At 38.0% G+C, this 21695-nt stretch overlaps 2 protein-coding genes across 2 annotated transcripts in view; both read left to right on the top strand.

Moving 5' to 3' along the window:
- The window catches only part of POLE (DNA polymerase epsilon, catalytic subunit), a 31406-nt gene extending 29234 nt beyond the window's left edge, over nucleotides 1–2172 (top strand). The window contains exons 47-49 of the mRNA XM_072415259.1: nucleotides 36–161; nucleotides 1760–1849; nucleotides 1934–2172. Of these exons, the coding sequence (XP_072271360.1) occupies nucleotides 36–161; nucleotides 1760–1849; nucleotides 1934–2047 (330 nt within the window). The 3' untranslated portion in view covers nucleotides 2048–2172. The remainder of the gene's footprint in view (nucleotides 1–35; nucleotides 162–1759; nucleotides 1850–1933) is intronic.
- A 3084-nt stretch (nucleotides 2173–5256) lies between these two features.
- On the top strand, nucleotides 5257–20535 carry LOC140332710 (telomerase protein component 1-like). The gene is made up of 15 exons (XM_072413904.1): nucleotides 5257–5352; nucleotides 7277–7441; nucleotides 7846–8030; nucleotides 8376–8700; nucleotides 10015–10133; nucleotides 11295–11526; nucleotides 11645–11753; nucleotides 12509–12645; nucleotides 14327–14530; nucleotides 15554–15766; nucleotides 16568–16768; nucleotides 16971–17192; nucleotides 17297–17392; nucleotides 19329–19417; nucleotides 19810–20535. Exons 1-15 carry the CDS (start codon nucleotides 5257–5259, stop codon nucleotides 19928–19930), a joined length of 2514 nt encoding a protein of 837 aa, XP_072270005.1. The 3' UTR covers nucleotides 19931–20535.
- Nucleotides 20536–21695: the final 1160 nt, after the last annotated feature.

Raw genomic sequence — 21695 nt, 5'->3', positions numbered from 1 at the left:
CCTGTTACTATGATTTCCATCCCTCTTTTACACAGGATGGATCTGTACTGCCACAGTGGGTCTGTTCAAACTGCCAGGCTGAGTATGACTCTGACTGCATTGAGATGTCACTGGTGGAAGCTCTGCAGAAGAAGATGATGGCTTTCATGCTACAGGATTTGGTATGCTGTACAACTGTCAATTTATTTTGTATGTCTGTGTTCCCAATTCTTACTATATGTTAAAGGAAAGCAGTGCTGAGGGCCTTAGTGTAGGGTGTGTTGATAGAATATGTAAAGAACACATCTATTCCCTGGTCATATATATGGTCATATATGTAAGACAACACTTTACATAATAGCTAGTGCTTCTCTGGCTGTGTAACATTTCTAGAATATTTCTACAGGGCCAACAGCTGAAAAATATGCAAGTCAAAATGTTTAGGCATATGAACCAGCAGAATACAGCATAGCTGTGGTATATACACAGTCTACTTGCAAAAAAGCCTATTTATAGATCCAAGCAGTGTGCTTTAGAAAAGTGCAATTTGTCACCTTTCTTTCATCCTTAGAACTGAACAACGAAAAAATTCACTTTTCATTTTTTTTTTTTCTACAGGTTATCCCACAATGACAGGATGATTTCCACGGCTGCTTTCATTCAAAGCACAGCCGTGGGAATCCTCCTGTCAGTGTGGGATACCCAGGCACTAGAGTGTAAATGAGGACATATCTTCCCATTCATTCACCTTTAGTGCTCTGTGTTTGGTGAGGAAAGGACAGCTCAAGCATCATCAGGATTTTCCTTTCCTCAGCCGATCACACTCATCTGAGATCAGTTCCCGTGGGAACCACGTTGACAGCTGATTGGAGGCACGCAAGTGCTTCCAATCAGCTGTGACTGCAGATGAACTCTCAATAGAGTTTCTCTATTGAGAGTTCATCTGAGTTTAGTTCCCACAGTCACCAGGCTGATAGGTAAGAAGGTACTTCCCAACTCCCTGTAGTATCCAACTCTCCTGGGTAGAGGTCCGCCAGAATGGGATTCAAATGGTACAGCCAGAATGGAGGAAGTCGCAATCATTTCCCTTTTAAATGCATACCTGGTTTTACATTCACTGTTATTGTATTATGTGTATTATACACTGTATTATATATACACTTATATATATTATTATATATACTTATAATTTATGTATTATATATACACTGTATAAGGAAATAGTAAAAAATTGTTGTAATACAGAGACTTCATATATTCTGGAGGGGAATACTGAGTCTTTTAGTAGTACCAAGACTGGGTATTTTGTGGAAGTGGAGCTTTGTAGTAGCATGAGGACAAGATATATGGTGGTAGGGCACATCATAATAAATGTTGACTTATGCAGTGGTAAGGCATTTTATTAATTGTCAATACACTACCCAGATTTGGGGGTTCCAGGATTTTGTGAGGGTTAAAGTTTCTTCTGATCATGATACATTGTATGAGGTCAAAGGTATTGTTAAAATGTTCAGCCCTCTTTTCCTTTGTCAAGCCACAAGTACGCCAAGATCCGTTAAAGTATACCAAACCAGAAGCTCTTGGTGATCACAAATAGCAGCCTGTCATTTGTGAGCCTATGAATATTATCAATTATATTTCTGGTCACTTTTTGCTCTTTGTGTAGTCCGCAAATAACTTTTTATAATGTTCCATCAAAAAAGTGAAGACCCAGTATGCTTATGCTATTGTCTTTACATCTGTGAAATTTATGCATCCTTCTACCCATCATTTTTTTCAGGTGTGCATGAAATGTAATGGAGTAAAAGAAGCCAACATGCCTGTATACTGCATCTGTGCTGGTGATTTTGGCCTTACAATTTCAATCAAGGTATGGCAATCAATGTATATGTGGGATTTATTGTATTCCATGTATGTATTGTAGGTTTCTATAACAATACATTTTCTGTTTCAGGCTCTCAAGGAACAGGTAGATGCTTTCCACAATATCGCTCAGCATTACCAAATGCAGCATCTTCTGGAGACCATTAACTGGCTGATGCAACAAAACTCTCACCTTTCTAAATGATTCCATACAAAGCTATGGTTTTACAAGGTCCTACACTGTTTGTGGGACCTGGTCAGTATCTGACCCTTTCTGTTATTGCTACGTGTAAATTGTAACTTTATAATAAAAAATATTGTTCAAATAAACTGATCTTAGTATTGATTTCTACCAGTACAGTAATGGTAAACTATTTAGGGTAGAACTCTATGAAACGACACTTAGGAGAAAAAGTAAGTACACCCACAATTCTATGGTTTTGGCTGTTCAGTCAAAAAAACAATTGTTGCTGCCCATCAACCTTTAGAGGCTATAAGGCCATTGCTAAATGAATTGAAGTCCATTGGTCTACAGTGAGAAAGTTTATTCACAATTAGCAAACATTGAAGACCGTGCCAATGTTCCCAGATGCGCACATCCCAGCAAATTCACCCCAAAGTCACACTGAAAAGGAAATTGCCCTAACAAAAAAGGTGACCTACATGTCCATCTCCATGGGTCTCAGGACGTTAAATGCAAAAATGTATTACAGTACAATTAGATCAGGGGTGTCAAACTCTGGCTCGCAAGATCCTTTATTTTGGCCCACCAGGGCATTCCGAAGGTGAGTTGCATCTGGCCCGCCTGCTACTACCTATTGCTGCGAGTGATACCGCTACATAATTCCCGGAATCAATTGCATCACTCTGTGGCCCCTGCTCTGTTCCATAGACGCAAGTAATGCTGGTATTGTAGTTGCGGCATTACTCATGTCTATGAGACAAGTGAGAGATCTCTGCTTCTCCCCGCCCCCCTCTCACACATCACAGGTGATCGCAAAGCAAAAAAGCAAAGTCAAAAGCCGAGCTGTACGTCTAAAGGGATGCTGGGGGTGTCTTTGTGAGAAGGTTCTGTGTAACAGTGAGGAGTGTGGAGGGAGGCAGCGAGGGTGGGAGGGCAGTCTGAGGTGAGCAGTGCTGGGAGCCAATATACCTTTGTACAGATTAGCAGTTTTTTCTTGTGCAGCACTTCATCCCCCTATGATAGGTGAACTGTAGCTTTCCTGTCACTGAAGTCTTGTAGTGCAATGTTCTGCCTTACAATGTCTCATTAGCTTCAGTCACTTCTGTGTCAAACTCATATGAATCATATGTGTATTTATAAAAATATATATGTTTAGCATTTTTATTGTTAGTAGAGTGTTTTAATTTGAAAAACAATTTTTAAGTTTAAAATTAAAAAAAAATATTCTTAGGCTTCTTTCTCTGTTGTGGGCTTGTTCCAGATTGAGTGTTGAGAGTGTTTCCGTGTGGGAAGGTTTTGTATCTGGTGAGAAGAAGAAACTTCAATTTTTTCAGTGGATTTCGGGTTTGGTCCCAGACTTGGTCTACGTTTTCCATGTTGGCCCTCTATGTGTTTGAGTTTGACACCCCTGAATTAGATAAACTGCTCAGGTATGATTTGGAAGGGTTACCATAAGCAGGTCTCTCTCTTCCTCCCCCCACATAAAAATGACAGAATGGTTTAGGTTTGCAAAGCTGTGTCTGGCCACAAGACCCAGACACCTAGCAGTTGTGTTGGCAATTCCTATTTATTCTACAATTTAATGTGTGGCCATGTAATTTGTAAATCTTTGGGGTCAGAATGAGCATAGTAATGTTTTTAATAAGATTGTACTGTCAGTTGTTTGGTGGTCTATGTCTTTAGTTTTTCCTAGCACTACCATGGAAGGGCAAAGGCCAACAATGCCTCATTTCTGAGTAAGAGTAGCAAAGCAATGTAAAGGGAACTGTTTGTTTTTTTGTTTTTAACTTCTTGTTTGGTTGACAACACTGTTATTTTGTTCTGAAATTCCAAACCAGTGCTTCCTGTGTGCTGCTTTGACTCCCAAGAGCCAGCACACTTTGTGTGTGGGGGACACTTTAAGACGTAGTTTTAGATTTGAGTCTATATTAGGAACTGAGCCCAGTAGCTGGCCCTGCAATTTTACAATCTAGGTGATATCAGAGCGTAAAAGAAGATCTTTCTTGCTACAGTTATAAGATTACAAAAAAATTCTAGGACCCGATTTAGGATAAATCAATGTAATCAAAACAATGTATGTCAGAAGTACCCTAAAACATGGCACGGATCAAGAGCAGATAGCAAAATAAATACGGCAACATTACCTGTAAGATTCAGACCTCTTGTGCATCCTTTTATTACATAGAGGCAAAGGACAGGGTTTGCTGACAGGCTGGCTCATCAAGTTTTCGTTCTGATTGGTAGGAAATGACTATGTGACGAGGACATATAATGTATGATCTTTTAGGGAGGGCCCTGATAACCAAATATAATACAATAAAGCCTACCCACAGACATTTCATAGGACATATAACAAACAGCAGAAACAGAGCAGTGCCAGTAGCTGTAAAGTACAGCTTTGCTTTACCTAATGGTGTCACTCCCATGCTGCCAGAGTATTACAGAATGTCAGTTGTTAGAAAAGAAGCAGTAACTGATGGGAGTGATGCTAGATATGTCTTAATGTAGCTGTGTATGGTGCTAATTCATGTGGTGAATTTATTTAAAATAGGTTTTCAACAAATCAAATATTGCACCTTCACTAGTTTCTAATACAAAGAGCATTTACATGATTTCTGTTCATTTTGTCATCCCAGCCTGTGATTTACATTCTCCCTACATCATTCAGGTTGAAGTTTGCTGAATGACCCTGCATGTACCAGTACATCTAATATATAATAGGATATAAATATATAATAAATATAAATAATGCAGTGCATGTTGTATCCTCTCACAGGGTGATCAGTGAAGAAACGGCCACTCATGCTGGTGGTCAGTGGGATAAATGCCCCCTTATTGCTCATCATTTAAGGAGCCTCATGTAGAGAATTGTGTGTCCAGGAATCCCTGCCTGAGGTTGCCTTGGCACAATTCTGGTAAATCCTGCAGTACACATTGCCCCTATATACCCCTCCCAGGGATTGTACTGCTGCCAGAATCCTAGAAAAGCATTGCCCTTCATCATACATGGAGCATAGCACTTATTCCACACTGTGTCCATATTGTATGAAGTGTTTTCATGCACTAGTAATATATAAATGCTGGCTGCTAGTGCCCAGGTGGCAGCACGGTAAGTCCCTGCTTGTCATCTCTTGGGCACTGTAAGTGACTGTCCATGTGTTAGAGAATCTCGCGGTATCCCCGGGTACCTTCCATCGCTGACAGGAGCCCGAGCGGTGTTTGGGGCTGTCATGGTAACCCAGGCCGGACACCTGAGCTGTGACATGGGGATCATGGTGACTAGAATGACGGGAGGGAGGAAGGAGGAGAGCCGCGGGAGTGCTGAGGTAAAAGAGGAATAAAAACGAAATCCCGAGCTTCTTGTGGGGAATTTCACTGAGCAGCAAGAAAGTGACTAGACATAAGTATAGTGCCGGTGTGCTGGAGGTGTCACACCGCCATGATATCAGAGCTGAGACATTTCTACACATTACTGCACCGAGCCTATATTTATATGCAGTCACTAGTAATCTGCACTACATAACCAGATACTTCATATTGTAACCAGGGCAACAGTTCTCATGTATCCAGATATCTATTTATATAACATATGACTATGGTAGGGACATGTGAGCCCCTATGAGGGACACCTAGTGACATGGTTATAGGCCTTGTACAGCACTAATAATAATATCTAATGACAGTCACATTCATGTGGACATGTTACTGTAATGTTAAAGACATGTCACAGCTTCCTAAGCCACTTCTTCAGTTGTAGATCAGTGAACATGGCAAATGAAATCCATTTTTCAAACCCACTGGGACAGGGCAGTGAAATGGTGGCAAGTATGGGATAAGAACGCATTCTGCATGCTCCATGGTAACTACCTTGACATCTTGGCATTGCCACATGGGTTTGCACAGTTTTAAATGGATTTGGGGTAGCATATACATACATACACAGTTAGGTCCGTAAATATTTGGACAGAGACGTTTTTCTAATTTTGGTTCTGTACATTACTACAATTCATTTTGAATGAAAAAACTCAGATGCCGTTGAACTGCAGACTTTTAGCTTTAATTCTGTGGGTTGAACAAAAAGATTGCATAAAAATGTGAGGAACTCAAGCCTTTTCTTAACACAATCACTTAATTTCAGGGGCTCAAAAGTAATAGAACAAATTAAAAAGCTGAAAATAAACTGCCATCGCACTGCCTCCTCCATGTTTTAAAGATGATGTGGTATGCTCTGGATCATGAGCTGTTCCACACCTTCTCCATACTTTTTTCTTGCCATCATTCTGGTAAAGGTTGATCTTGGTTTCATCTGTCCAAAGAATGTTTTTCCAGAACTGTGCCGGCTTTTTTAGATAATTTTTAGCAAAGTCCAATCTAGCCTTTCTATTCTTGAGGCTTATGAGTGACTTGCACCTTGCAGTGCACCCTCTGTATTTACTTTCATGCAGTCTTCTCTTTATGTTAGACTTGGATATCGATACACCTACTTACTGGAGAGTGTTGTTCACTTGGTTGGCTGTCGTGAAGGGGTTTCTCTTCACCATGGAAATGATTCTGTGATCATCTACCACTGTTGTCTTCCGTGGACGTCCAGGTCTTTTGGAGTTGCTGAGTTCACCAGTGCTTTGTTTCTTTCTCATGATGTACCAAACTAGATTTTGCCACTCCTAATATTGTAGCAATTTCTCAGATGCATTTTATTCTCTTTGCAGCTTAAGAATGGCTTGTTTCACCTGCATGCAGAGCTCCTTTGACTGCATGTTGTCTGTTCACAGCAAAATCTTCCACATACAAGCACCCCACCTCAAATCAACTCCAGGCCTTTTATCTGCTTAATTGATAATGAAATGAGGAAGGAATTGCCCACATCAGCCTATGAAATAGCCTTTGAGGCAATTGTCCAATTACTTTTGAGCCCCTGAAATGTAGTGATCCCTCCCTTACCCACTCCTGATCCAGGCATCAGTAAGATGCTGAGAATAGATCTGAGTGTAAATACAGGGCATATGTGCAAAAACAATCCCAGCAGTGGCTGCCCAGAAGAAAATGTAAAATGACAAGTAGAGAAGATACCAGTACTGGACAAAGCAGTGGTAGCAGCCATTGATCTCTGCTTTCTAGAGAAAAGCAAATTTAGAGGTAGATCTCCCATAAGAAACATGTGTCCTGTGAGTTCTTGTGATGCACATACCTGGCCTCATGTGAATTTTTTTATAATGTTTTCACTTTTATTTTTGTTCCTTGTATTACTAGGGTTCATCCAATGACATAGCCCACCTGTGGAATTCAATTAATAAATTGCGACCCACTGAGAAGCCCTCTGAACTACCAGTGTCTTCTGGATGGGTTACAGTTCGAGTGTTTGTCTCATCCACATTTGATGATTTTCACTCAGAGAGAGAGGTGCTGGTAAAACAGGTAATTAATGACTTATAATCCATATAAAACATTTCTTAGAAACCTGACCAATAACAGTAAAACCCCAGCCCCTAAAAAGGAGTCTGACTGAGCCTTAGCACCCATCTCTCCCCTCCATTCTGCCTCATTTCATTATTTTGTGGATGTTCTAGAGATAATCCCAAGGAAAACAGGCAGTTTGTGTATAGGTCTATTCATAAGTAATATAAGTAATATGGTATCCTAATTATTTGTGGTATTGTGTTCCCTTTCCCCAATAAAGTAACAGTATTTTTTTCTGCAAATTGTCAAATGCTTTTTGATATACATGACTAAATAAATGAAATAATTATTAGTTTATATGAACCGTGCTACTTTACATGTTCCTGCCTGTTTTGAAGCTCCCATTTCCAAAACTACTTCAGGTATTCCCAGAGCTCAGGGAATGGTGTGAAGCTCGCAGTATGTGCCTTGTTGAATGTGACTTAAGGTGGGGGATCCCTAAGGACACTCCTTCAGGAAAAATTTTTGCTACCTGTTTGGGGGAATTAGATCGATGCCACCAAGACACATTTGGAAAGCCACTTATGGTAGTACTTCTAGGTGAACGGTAAGAGTTTTCTTTTAACAATGTTTTATGTTCAGTTCAGATATTCTCAGACTGTCCTGTTGGTAATTTAAATGATTCAATGATCTCAGCATTATAGTAAGTATAGTAAGAATTTGTTTTTTTAATGGACATCCAGGTCTCCTGCTACCTACGTAAGTTTAGATTTATGTTAAAATCAGAAATGGATGTCAGACAAAACAAGTGAAAACAGCAATAAAGTCAAATTTTAGAAGAGTAAGAATGAGTAAAATCTGCCATAAAATTAATTTCTGTAGATTTTTTCTGCTTTGCAACCTATATCTCTAATGCTTAAGGTTTACTGTTGCTCATCCACTCCTGTTTTAGAGCTGGCTGGATACCACAAGCTGCTGAGGTGCCTCAAGAGATTGTTGAAACATATAATTGGATCAATGGCGTGTCTGTAACAGGAACGGAGATTCTGCATGGTGCTTACAGGAACTGCAATCCCAATGCTGCCTTTTGCTTAAGAGATCCATCTTTTCTGGCCCAGCTACCGTCACAGGATCTTCCCAGATATCAAGACAAAGGTCATCATGCTTTATTCATACAGACACTCAAAGAGCAAGTGTGTAACCGCTTTCCCAAACAACAGATTCTGAAGTATAAGTGCCAAGTGTTGGGCACTGATTGCACTACTGGAATGGAGAAGGTGAAAAAAACAGTATATCAATCTATTGTAAAGTTGCTACTGCAATAGAGAGTAGTAAAAAAAACTGTTTTTCATTTAGTCAAAATGGAGGAACATATGTGAGCACTTTTCTTTAATGCAGTAGAACCTCGGTTATCCGGCATCCACGGGAAATGCACGATAAGTGTAGTTTCTGGTTAACTGAGGTTACTTCTCAGCCATTTAGCGCTAGACTTGAAAGGGGAGACTTGTCCCCATTCACCTCTAGTGCTGAATGGCTGAGAAAAGGGAAACCCTGATGATGCTTCAGCCGCTTTCCCTTGATGCTTTCCCTTATCTCAGCCAATCAAGAAGCAGAGCAATCAGCTCGGATCTGCTCTCATGACAGCTCCTCTCTCCTGATTGCTCCCGCAGCCCTGGCGGAGTATGTTTCTTGGATGCAGAACACATATCACAGCTCCGCTAGGGCTGTAGGAGCAATCAAGAAAGTGGAGTTGTCAGGTGCCAGTTATCTGAATTCTCCAGTTATCTGAGTTCCAGATAACCAGGGTTCTACTCTAATCAGTGTTCACACCATGCATATCACATTCTGTATCCTGTATTTACATTTGAAAGGCTGCATGAGCTAACTACAGTGTTGTGATATACTGGATCTTGTAATTGAGACAGAATGTGTATCCTTTAATAAAGTTTAGGTTGTTTTGCTACAGAGTCCTATTACTCAGTTATTCTGACAAAGGCTATGTTCAGACTGGCATTGATGTTGCAGTGTGGTTGCCGCTTCCATACGAAAGTGAACTGCTTACTCGAGGGAGGCGCTAGGTTAAATGTCCACCTGCAGCTTGCCTATAGAGAATAAATGAGAGCAGTAAGCAGTTCAGTACTAGGTGCCAGCTAATGGGAGCCGCACATGATCAATTGGTCCTACTGCAGGTCTGAACCTATCCAATGGCCACAGCATTACAAAAAAGTTGGCCCTAGCTACATTGTTGCCAGTTATTATGAGATTAAAACTTATTAAATATATTGTAAATCTTTCTACTATAGCACATGTAGGTTGTCCTTAGTATATTAAAACTAAAAATATTTACTGAAGGCAACCTGATTCACAGATGCTGAAATATTCAGTGGATCATTTAGTTCATACTAAATTGAATCTGAATTTTGTTGGTTAAGAACTATAAGTCAGAGATTTGGTCATAAAATATGTTAGATGTTCCCCAGGCCTGCTTGCACTAGCTATCATCAAGAAAACCTGGTATCAATTACTGTGGTTCTGAATTTCATAGATGTGCTATAAAGTTGACCGGTTTCTTTTATTTGTATGTAATACAGGTGAGAATGGGTTTTTCTGATGAATTCTCATCCTGGATCCTACAGTTTCTAAAGACAAGAATTCTTCAGACCTTCTCAGAACAAACCACCACTATTGTACAGAAAAAGCAGCTTTCTTGGTAAGTAGTCACATAACAGTGCAAGCTGTAAGCAGCTGCCACATGTTTGGTGTCTGCTCTGTAACTCAACTTTTATTGCTTGTTTCAGCTGCCATCTATTTATACTATAATAACAATGATCTGGCCCTGAACAGGAAAAAGTAGAGCATGGAATGTGAAATCATTGCAGAAAATGAAATTGCATTATTTCTTATTATTTCATTATTTTTATAGAAGTTCTTTAGATGTTTGTTTGAGATTCCATTCTTATTATTCTTATTATAAATATATATATATATATATATATATATATATATATATATATATATATATATATATTATATATATAATTATAAGTAAATAATAACTATAGTATCATCAAACAAAATGATGAAGTGATCAAATTATTTGCAGCTGTCCTTTGTACATAATGCTTCAATAGAGATATCTGATGGTCTAACAGTTGAGTTAAATACAGCAATCTCTTTGCCATGATGACATGTTGACAGGAAACATCTTTGCGGTGTATATTGTGTTAAGAAATCCAATAAAATGTAATGCAGGGTCCTCTCCTCCTGTATCGCTGTCTGTATTAGTCTGTCATTTGCAATCCCTATTTAATGTACAGCGCTGCGTAATATATTGGCGCTATATAAATCCTGTATATTAATAATAATAATAATAATAATAATAGACATGTACTAACACACCTTATTATGCATAAAGGTGCATACAGCAGACAACATAAATACTTAAACTATAATAAGGTATATGATCAAATCATAACATGAACCAATTGGCTAATACTAGTATAGCTCTTAAATCCTTACATTAAAGCAGATTGTGTTTTTGATACATTTTGTATTTCAACATGAGTGTTCAAATTGAAGTATGTGGTTGTTTAAAATCTATTTGTTTTGTAGCAGGTATTGATTGCATTATTAGTGTAGTCACAGCTGTATGATACAAATTGTGATATACATTTTGTAGCTGGCAGATATGCACCAGCATTAATTTTATTCTTAGATTTTATAACCTGTCTTTGTCAACTTTTTTGATGAACTGCATGTAAATCTATTTTTAGCTTATCTGTGATAGCAACTTTTTGTAAGCTTGAGTTTTGTACCAGAAGATGATGAGTGAAAATATTGTTTGTAAATTGCTTGTGATGTGTGTTTGCAGGCAGCAGACAGAGTTGGCTCAACACCAACTTTTCCTTAATCAGAAGCAGCAGTTGTTCTTGGGTCGGAATATAGAGATTCAGAACATCCTGGATTTCCTGAACATGGATGCAGCTAATACTCAGAATCCAAGCCAAAATGAAAATTTTTGCACCTCTCTGTATCAGGTTATATCACAGCCCGGCATGGGTAAATCTTCGCTACTAGCTGCGAGTATAAGTAAAACATTGCAGGTAAGTTTCTGAAAACTCCTATGTCTCAAAAAACTTTTGTCTGTAAGCTGCCTAAAAAACATACGTGCTTTAGATGCTGCACTGTGCTTTAGATGCTGCACTGTGCTTGTTCACACAGAGCCCCAAGAGCAAAGTGTTTTACCATTTTGTTGGCTGCTGTCCTTCTTCTGTTCAACTTTCCAACCTTGTGATGCGTCTGTGTTGTTTCATTATGCTAGATGGACCAGGTATGTTGTATCTTCATCAATTTCAGTAAGCCATTGATTTTGAAATATGCCAACCACAACCTGAAGGGAAAATGCTTTTAAACTGGCTTCATAGTTCCATACTTCACTAACTACAGTGTGTCATCATGCGTTCTTCTATTTAGTAATTTGCATTGGTTATCTGATAACATGCTCAGTACATGCATCATTTTTTTAATCACATTTATTTTTGAAAGCTTTAAAACTGAACTTAAGTTAGTTTAAAACAGCTAAATACATTCCAGGTGCATTAAAAGTAGTCTGAAAGTTTTTCAGTCTTTCTTAACCAGTAGTAGAAAGTAGAAAAATCTTTGCCTTGCCCACATGCTACAGAGAATGATTAATGCTTTATATATGGAAACAGGAGTTTTTCTTTATGCCATGCTTCTGTCTGAACTATAGCTCTCCAATCAGCCTTGCTTTTCCTATTGAAGAACTGTAGGCAGTACAGGCCTCTGCAGAGTAATCACTACATACACATAAAGTGCAATGGTTCTTTTCTGCAGCATAGTGCAGGACACAGAATTTCCTACTCAGACTGTGGCTGATTTAGAAAGCAAACAAGCTGTAGAATTCAGCAAACCTTTTGTTTTGTTGCAGTTGGCGTGTTCTTAATGAAAAAATAATCAAAAAATATAATTAAAATATTTAATAATTTATAGAGCTACATGTAAGTCCAATAATTTATTACCAATGTAGTATAATAGTACACTGGTTTTTATTATGAACCATTTTAGAGCTTGAAGATGTTCTTCTGAAGCTTAGAGACTGCTGGAGAAATGAAGAAATGAAAGGAATCCTGGAAATGGTTCTGCACTCTACTTCCAGACTAGGAAATTCCCCTTCATATGTATTCATTGATGGAGTAAACCAGGTGACATCAATGCTTTGCATATTTTTCTTATGATTTGAAAAGAAAAGTTAGAGGGTATATGATGCTGATCAGGGAAATCAAACAATGTATTTTTTTATCTGGTTTTCATTTAATTTGTCCGAGTCTCACCTTAGTTATATTGATCAGAAATCTAAAAGATGTTGTTACAATCCCCACAACAGGATCAGTTCACAAAAACATAATGCATAGCTTGATAACCTTATGTTATTTGCTTTCTTTTGTGGTCAAAAATGCAATAAAGCCACACACATCAGATCAATATACTGCACACAAATTAGATTTACTGTATGCACATTATTTTCCTGGGACAGCCAAGTGAAGAAGGAAGCACACACAAGTGCCCACGAGTAGAGGTGATAAACTGGTGACACGGTATATTAATTTGTTACAACCTAAAATCCATAAAATTAAAATTGAATGTTCCAGATTGAGTGTCAATGATAAGAACCCTCATAAGTAGCATGCAGGTGGAATTTGTAATAACCTTTAGTACTTAGGGCCTGGTGTTGCTATTTGCTATAAGTATGAAGGATGTCTCTAAAATCATAAAGAGATTGCACTAATTTACCTGTATTGGGGATGTACCAATATATAAAGCCATTGCTTGTATGAGTCATATACTTTACTAAGTATTTTTTTGAATATAAAAATCAGGCCTTCTGAAATATGTGCTGTTAAGTGGTAAATCAAAGAAAGTTTTTAAGCCACAGTAACGGTAGACATGTTTAGTATAAACCAAAAACAGTATTTGCAGTAAAAGAACCTTGTTCCAGTTGTAAAGCTTTGGGTTTGAGTAGCTTGAAGTCATTTTACCAGTGATTCCACATCATATAAAAGGGTAATAATAATGCCAGATTACCTGTTTAAAAGTTGTCCCAGTGAATCTTCAAACAAGGAAAATTTTCTTTAGCACACTAGCAAATCAAAAAATAAATGCTTTAAAAAAATTATATTGCCTGGCCTAGTCAAAGCCCTGATTTAAATTCCATTGAAATGTTGTAGGGGTTTTAAACCAAGCAGTTCATACGAGAAAACCAACAAACAGCTTGCAGCTTAAGGAATTTTCAATGGAAGAGCTGTCATAAAAATCAGCAAGTTAATAACTGTTGTTAAAAGGTACTGATGGGTAGTTATGCAAAATTCCTGCCAAATAGAACAAGTCCAAGGGTACAGTACCTTTTTCCACAGTACACCATTGCATCAAATGATATTTTTTTGAGAAAGTGATTGGAAAAGCAAACTCTCCTTAATGTTTTTATGCAGGTTTATTGTATTTATTTTTTTCTTACCTTTGAAAAAGACCACAATTTTAATGGGGTATATTTTCTTTTCAAATGACTCTACGATGACTGTAAATAAATTCACAAATAATGAACTCGTGTTAAGGGGTTGGGATACGACAAGTAAATGTTACTTTTGGAATCTGCAAAAGATAAGTAGGCAACATGAGAAATCCGACCATTATAGGCTCTGTCCCGATCCTCAGAAAAAGCTGTATATGTGGCAACAGTCTTGTCTGAATTTTATTTTCTAAACTCTAGTCACACGACATACAGAAAATGAATCAGCTTTGTAATGTGGGACCAGGAATACATGATACATGATTGCTTTAATGTGCAATTAATATCAATTTTAACATTGCAATATCTTTGGTCTCAAGTTATCACACCCTTCTGATGTGTCTGACCTCCTGTCCTGGTTGAGCACTCCAGGATTTTTACCCCATCATTACAAGTGTGTTATCAGCTGCATACCGACAACTTCTATCAACAGTAATCCACCACCTAACTGTCTATACCTGGACCTTCTTCCTATGGACACAGCCCAGAGTCTGGCCATGATGTACCTGTCCCGCTATTGCAAGGTAAAGAACTTCTTTTATACTAACCCTTGCAGCAAACAAGCCTGTTAATTATAGAATGCTCAAGTAAGAACTAAACCTTACTAAATCTCCTATTTACAACTGGTTTACAATTGTCTCAGTCTAACATTTCAGTTAAAGTGGACCTAAACTGAAAAGACAAAAGAACACCCTGAGGTGGTGCTGTTTGGCAAAAGAGACATGCACTGTCTATTTCGTCAAAAAACTAACTGCCTGGCTCGTGATAGATTTTTATTAAAGTTGTAAACTGTACAGTGCATGCGCAGTGTAATTTGGAGCTCAGCCCTGTTTGTAGTGTCACCAGCCACTGGGGATAATGTAACACGCATGGGTTACATCATCTAATGACAGAAGATGATCGCTGTCTTCACAGAAGACTGCTGTGGAGCTGACTTTGAAGATGGAACCTTCCATGGATGCAGTGTTGACCTCAGGGTGCATGCACAGGGTAAGTATGTGCCATAATCGACTGTGAATACTTGCTGTGTATGCTGTGAATATTTGCTGGCAGTATGGCAGAAGCTCACCATCCAGCAAGGATGGCTCCGCTTTAAAGACAGACAGGTAAACAAACAGCTTGTACAGTTTAATGTACAGTGCTGCGTAATATGTTGACGTTATATATAAATCCTGTTTATTATTATTGTTAATAATAATAATAATAATATGGTGCTTTGAATAATAGTGCCCAGGGTATCCGGTGTTATGTGAGTAAACTGTGTTAAATGTCTGTTAATAAAGGTTAGTAAAACAAAAATTTGATAAAAATAGACATTACCATGTAAAACATCAGTTAAAAATAATTATAAAAAAATGTAAGTTTACTTTAAAGGCAGACAGGTTTAGTTGGAAAACACAACATAATCATTAGATAAATTTCCAATCCTAATTCTTACTGCAATCTGAAATATCCTGTATTTTCTGTTAGGTACACTCTGTTCTTTTGTTTGCACAAAACATGTCTAGTGCAAAATTGTTTAAATTGTGTGTCTTCCACATATGTAGACATTAAGCTCAGAGCAGCTTCAACAGCTTCTTCAGAAATCCTCATCAGCAAATCCTCTGTGGTTATCACTTGCCTGTGAGGAACTACGTGTGTTTGGTGTGTTTGAGATGCTCACCAAGAAGATATTAGAATTTCCTGACTCATTGCAAGGACTTCTGGCCAGCATCATTCAGAGACTGGTACAAGAAGACCAAAGTAATCTTGTTAAAAATGTGTGTATTTCTCAAGTTTCCCTTCCTGCTATCACAAATGTTTAATACATTCTTTGTGTGAAATATTGCACTCTCCCTTTTTACCTTCCACTAATCTCGCCCCATACCCTTCATCCAGCCCTTCTCTAGCAATTGCCCCTTCTCTGCTTCCAGCTTCCCAACCTCCCCCCCTGCCCCCATCCTTAACACATACCTATGCACTTTTACCACTTTGTGCATTATAGACCCCCATAAATCCCTACTGTTGGGGGCTGTTTTTGTTTGAACATCTTTAGCTGATGCAGTGAAGCTTAGCTCAGCTTTCCAATTTTTTTCATGTTGCGTCCCATCCTTTACTCAATCATTGCACTGTTGACAACATATAACATAAATACTTCAAAAATTACTTGCACACTTAGGCAGTAATTCAAGTGTGCACCGCTATCATGATCAATAAGCCCATCTGGTCACATTCTCAGGCACAGAACAAAATAGAATCCACTTGCTACTTACCTAATGAAGCAGGGCTTCTAATCTTGTGTCTGTAAGTGGAATCCCCTGATAGTTGCAGTGGCAGGACAAAGTCTATTAACAACCATGACAGAAAGGTCAAAGGGCACCCCATCCCAATTGGATCCCTGCCCTCTCTTAGACTATTTTTCAAAAAAATCTAGAAAGGTTGATTTAAACAACAGCAGCAAAAAACAACACACACTGTAGTGGAAACCTACCTAAACAGTTTCATTCTGTTGTCAGTATTTTTTTACCAGATTTATTACTTTAAAACTTTTAGTAATTTTTTATTTGTTGTCTGTGTAATAGCTTCTTAGTCTACTCCACTGCTGCAAGGAGGGTGCAGTGGAAACAGACCTGCAAGGAGCCATGTCCACACTAGATGGTGGAGCAGAGATACCTACAATGCACTGGGCCTCACTTCGCAGAACCTTGAGCAGTCTTCTTCGTGTAGGCCGGGACTATCGAGGGAGGGATAGGCTAAGTTTCTTTCATGGAAGTGTAGTACAGGTAATATTGGAAAATGAGTCGAAAGACCACCCAGAGTAATATTTGATTTATTTAGCAAGATTTGCTCTTCATCATATATTAGAACTGTTAAGTTCTTTCACAGCTAGCATCACCCAACAACACAAGGACTGTACTGCTTTTAGAATATCAGCTCTATTTGCCTTACCACATTTCCTCTTTGTCCGCCTTTTCTTCATTGTAGGCAGTTGAGCAGTGTTTGCTTACTTCTTACAATGCTCGCAAACAGTACCTTCTTATCCTGGCTGACTACTACGAGCATAAGTGCACAGAAGAGGCCACAGTGGTGCACCAATTGCCCCGCCTCTTGCAGGAAGCCGGACTAAATGGCCGGCTGGTTGAGTTTCTAAGAAAGGACCCACGTGCAAGGTCGATCCAAGCTCACGTTCGAGCTCAGTATTTAAAGGTAATCATATATTACAAAACATTCCCTCTTCAGTTGCATTTTATATCTGGTTTATATTTAGCAGTTGTCACATATTGTCCATATAATATATTTTTGTTTGGCAGACTCTACGCTGTTCCCATGTATGCAGAAATGGTTTCCCCAGAACTGCTGCTATGATATGTGGCATGTGTACATTCAAGGTTGGAGCATTTGGGCAGGTAAAGCAAAATCATATATTTCAGACACTATTTAGGTCTAAAAGCAGCCTTGTCTATGTATCTCCCCAGGTAATTCATACTGATTGTTTTTGGAAACCAATGGGTCTATTTAAAAAGCAGTGAACCTCACCAGGGACATCCTCTAATTAATTACCATATATTTGTTTTCCACTCTACCTCCTACTTGTACCCTCTCCCTTTCTCCTTATCTTCCTTTTTTTTTTCTTCTCTTTGTTATCTTCCGGATTAGCCTAGAAATGTCACATTTAGACAATTGTATCGTTAGATGTGTTCTCTGCTGTTATACAGTAAGCTTATTGAAATTACGTTTCTGTTTTATTGCTTCCTCAGAGGGATTATAATGTGTTATATGACCTACTTGAAATCTGTGATACATTGCATTTTTTACAGGAGTCATATATATGTTTTCTGTCCCTGGTTATTGTTAAATCGTTAAAATGTTATTTTGTATTTCTTGGCTACCTTCTTATACTTCTTATATTTGTTGTTTTGTTTAATATTTGGAAAAACTCAATACAAATTACAGTTTTTCAAAAAGCAGTGAGCCTAATATTCAACATTCATTCTCTGGTGGTATATGTTCTAGGTGCATGTGATTTCAGGGGTAATTGTTGATTCTCCACCAGTGAATTTGCTGAATATCAGACTCACTGCTTTAAAATTAGACCCCCAAGTGTTTTCAGGTCCTTCCATTGGTACCTTCCCCTTTCTCAGAATATTACAGTGTATCCCATTGTGCAAATAAAGCCAAAGTGTATAAAGCATGTCTGGAACCTTTTCCCTCTACAATTTAGTTTGCAGTTTTCTTGGTAGTTCTAGCATTTGTGTGCCACAACTAGATGTCAGACTGTTGGCAAATTTGTTGGTATCCTTACAGCAAAAAATTAATTATGCCTTTAGAAAATTCTAAATTGAAATAGTGATTTTTCAAAGAAGTTTTTTTTGACTAGCGACAAACATGTCTTCAATCATTAAGAAAAGTAGTCACTTTGCTGTTTGGTAAAATTCTGTGTCCCAAACTGAACATGCACCAGAGAACACAAAGAAGATCTATGGGACTGTATCCAACCTTCTTGGCTGCTAAAGTAAATCAACACAGGAAGGGGCAGAAGGAAAGCAAGAATGGTAGACAAAAAGCCAAGGATAACTTCCAAAGAGATACAAGCTGTACTGGAAGTCAAAGTCCATCAGTATCTAATCACACTATTTGTTACTTTTGAGTGAGAATGGACTGCGTGGGACAAGACCCTAGAGGACTCAAATAAATCACCAATAAATGACAAGAATAAAACACTACTCTGAAGTAGCCATCTTTGAGCCCTGATTTCAATTCTATTTGACATACAATATATGGAAAAACTGAAACATGCAGTGTAAACAAGACATGCTTTGAACCTGAGACAACTGTGGTAGTTTGCTTAGGAAGAGTAAGCAAAACTACTTGTTGATAGGTGAAGAAGTCTCACTGAGAGTTACAGCTACCACTTGTTTCTTGGGATTGACTCTAAAGGTTTTTTTAATCAAAGTATTGGATTAAGGGTCCCATCATCTGTGTGATTTTTATTTACCACAGAATAAACAGTAATGGCAGTTTAGTTATTTTAGATGTTTTTGAGACAACTATGACATATGACTATGACTATGGTAGGGACATTAGATTGTGAGCTCCTTTGAGGGACAGTTAGTGACACGACTATGGACTATGTACAGCGCTGCGTAATATGATGGCGCTATATAAATACTGTATAATAATAATAATAATAATAACAACTATGGTTCTTCTTTCCTTGAGGGTACCAACCAGTATGGTAACTTTTGCATTTTTTTAGATTAATCTTGCTCTTATGTTATGTATTTCCTGTATTCATCTGTCTAACCATGGTCTGTCTAACCGTGCATTTTGTTCTTTCTGCAGTTATTTCCAAATAAACAAAGCTGTGTTTTGTGTGGAACACACGTTGCTATCATGGGAAAAGAGGCATTCCTATGTCCTCAGCACAACAGGTACCTACAAATCTGTAATTTTAATGTTGGGCTTTTTTAGAAATGCCTTGGTTACATGTTTTTACATCATCTGGAAAACCATATCACATTTATGCCGTAACCCTGATGTTTTTCAAATGTAAAAAAACAGGCAGTTTTCCTTTGTGTAGCAGAAGGTGGGAAGTGGAAATGTGTCTAAAAGCCTGTAAGTGTCAACAAATGTTCATAAACACCCCTAATATATATACTGGGACATAAATGAAAAATGTTCTTGACATTGGACATGGCATTAATCTTTTGGGAGTACATGTAAATTAGCTAAAATGTAGGAATGTATGATAACAAATCAGAACTTTTTTTGTTAAATCAGCTTATTATTTAAATCCCTACAAATTCACCTTTTCTCATTGCAGGACTGGCAGAAGTGAATGTCTGGTCTGTAAATTACCGATTATTGGGGTTCCTCCACCAACCCCAGCTATTTTGTGTCACATGTGTGGATTTTCTGAAACTTGCATATCCTTGAACATATAGCACATAATTGGTTTTATTTATTTATAGATCATATATGTTGTTAAAATGTACCATGAACATAATCTATAGAACCTATCCTAAAGTGCGAGCATAGAAAAGTTTTTTTAGTTTTTAGTGTGGGGAAGGGTTAGAACACCTGTCATGTCTCTACTGCTGTCTGTCCCGTTGGGGAGATCCAACCTCCATATTTTTCTATGTTTTCTACTGTCGCTAAAATAGAAAGTATTGAAAAATCCACAATTTAACAGTTGTCTGACAATGAGCGCAACAATACATAGAATGATTAACATTGTATGGATTTCTTCCTGTTTCCGTATACTTTTCTGTGTCGGAATTAAAGGGAAATCTCCCCAAGAAAAACAAATAGCATAATGTTCTGACAGGGGTTTTAACCCTTTCCTACTCTATCCAAAACTTAGCAAAATGGATACACATACCCTTTACCTTGTTAACAGTAAATGAAGAACTGGATATATTTAGTATTGATTCATGCGTCAAAATAGCCCATCGATAACAAAATTAGTTCACTTTAGTAGTATATTATATTTTTGTTGTCAAATACTATGCCTAATATATATTTTCTATTGTAATATGTATTTTTATTAATAAATGTGTTTTGTTTTTTGCATCAATCCACAGTTTTCAGTGTTGGATTTGTTCTCAACCACTTTATTAGGTATACCTTTCTAGTACCAGGTTGGAACCCAATACAGAACTTTAAAAACACTTTGCAACATAGATTTAACATGTGTTAAATGTTAAAAAACGTGTGTGTTGGAAACATTCCTTGGGGATTTTTGACATGCTGACATGATAACATTATGAATTTAATGCACATTTGTTGGCTGTACATCCATGAAGCCAGTCTCCAATTCCACCAAAGGTGCCCTTTTGCATTGAGTAGCAATGTAGGCTGTGACATTTAAACCATGCTGAGTTGGTACTAAGGGCCCAATGTATGCCAAGAAAATGTCCCCCACACCATTACATTAGGAACAGCCTGAACCATTGATGTCAGGCAGGATGGGTCTATGCCTTTATGTTATCAATGCCAAATTCTAATCTTACCGTCTGAATGATGCTGCAGAAATGGAGATTCATCAGACCAGGAAATATTTTTCTAGTCTTCTCTTGTCCAGTTTTGGTGGGCTCATGCGAACTGTGGCCAAAAGTGCCTGTTCTTAGTAGACTAATTTGGCACCCAATGTAGGGGCAGGTTTAGAGAAAATGGGATTCTGGGCAAAGGTGGGAGCAACAATTTATCCCCTATTTCCTTCTTTCACTTGGGGCCCAGGGGAGTTTGGGGGCTCTGAAAAGTGTCCCACACCCAAAAGCTGCCCTGATATAACATTTGTTATTGTACCACTGTACAGCAGGAGTATATAGGCTCTAATGAAAAAAAAATCTTGTTTAGCCATCTTTTTTTTGCAGTTTTTGTAACTAGAATTGGGATAGTCCAGTACTTTGGTAATACATAGCAATAATTACATACACATTTTCCCAGGCCCTAGCTGTAAAACAAATTAACTTGCTTGTAAGGTGTAGACATCTATTATTAGTAACATATACACTAGAGAGCAGGACTCCAGTAATAGTCACATCTACACTGGCCTTGCCAGTCATTTGTGTAAGTTTTGCCAGGATGGAAAGGCACATGGGATTTATATGTTAAGAGATCTTTCTGTAAACGAGTGCTGCAAGTCTCCTGAGTCATGCTGAAAAATAGCAGCACTGGAAAGATGAATGATTATCAATTGTAAATAAA

The sequence above is a fragment of the Pyxicephalus adspersus genome, chromosome 6, assembly GCF_032062135.1.
Source record: "Pyxicephalus adspersus chromosome 6, UCB_Pads_2.0, whole genome shotgun sequence".
Lineage (NCBI taxonomy): Eukaryota > Metazoa > Chordata > Amphibia > Anura > Pyxicephalidae > Pyxicephalus > Pyxicephalus adspersus.
This window is presented reverse-complemented; position numbering and strand designations above follow the sequence as displayed.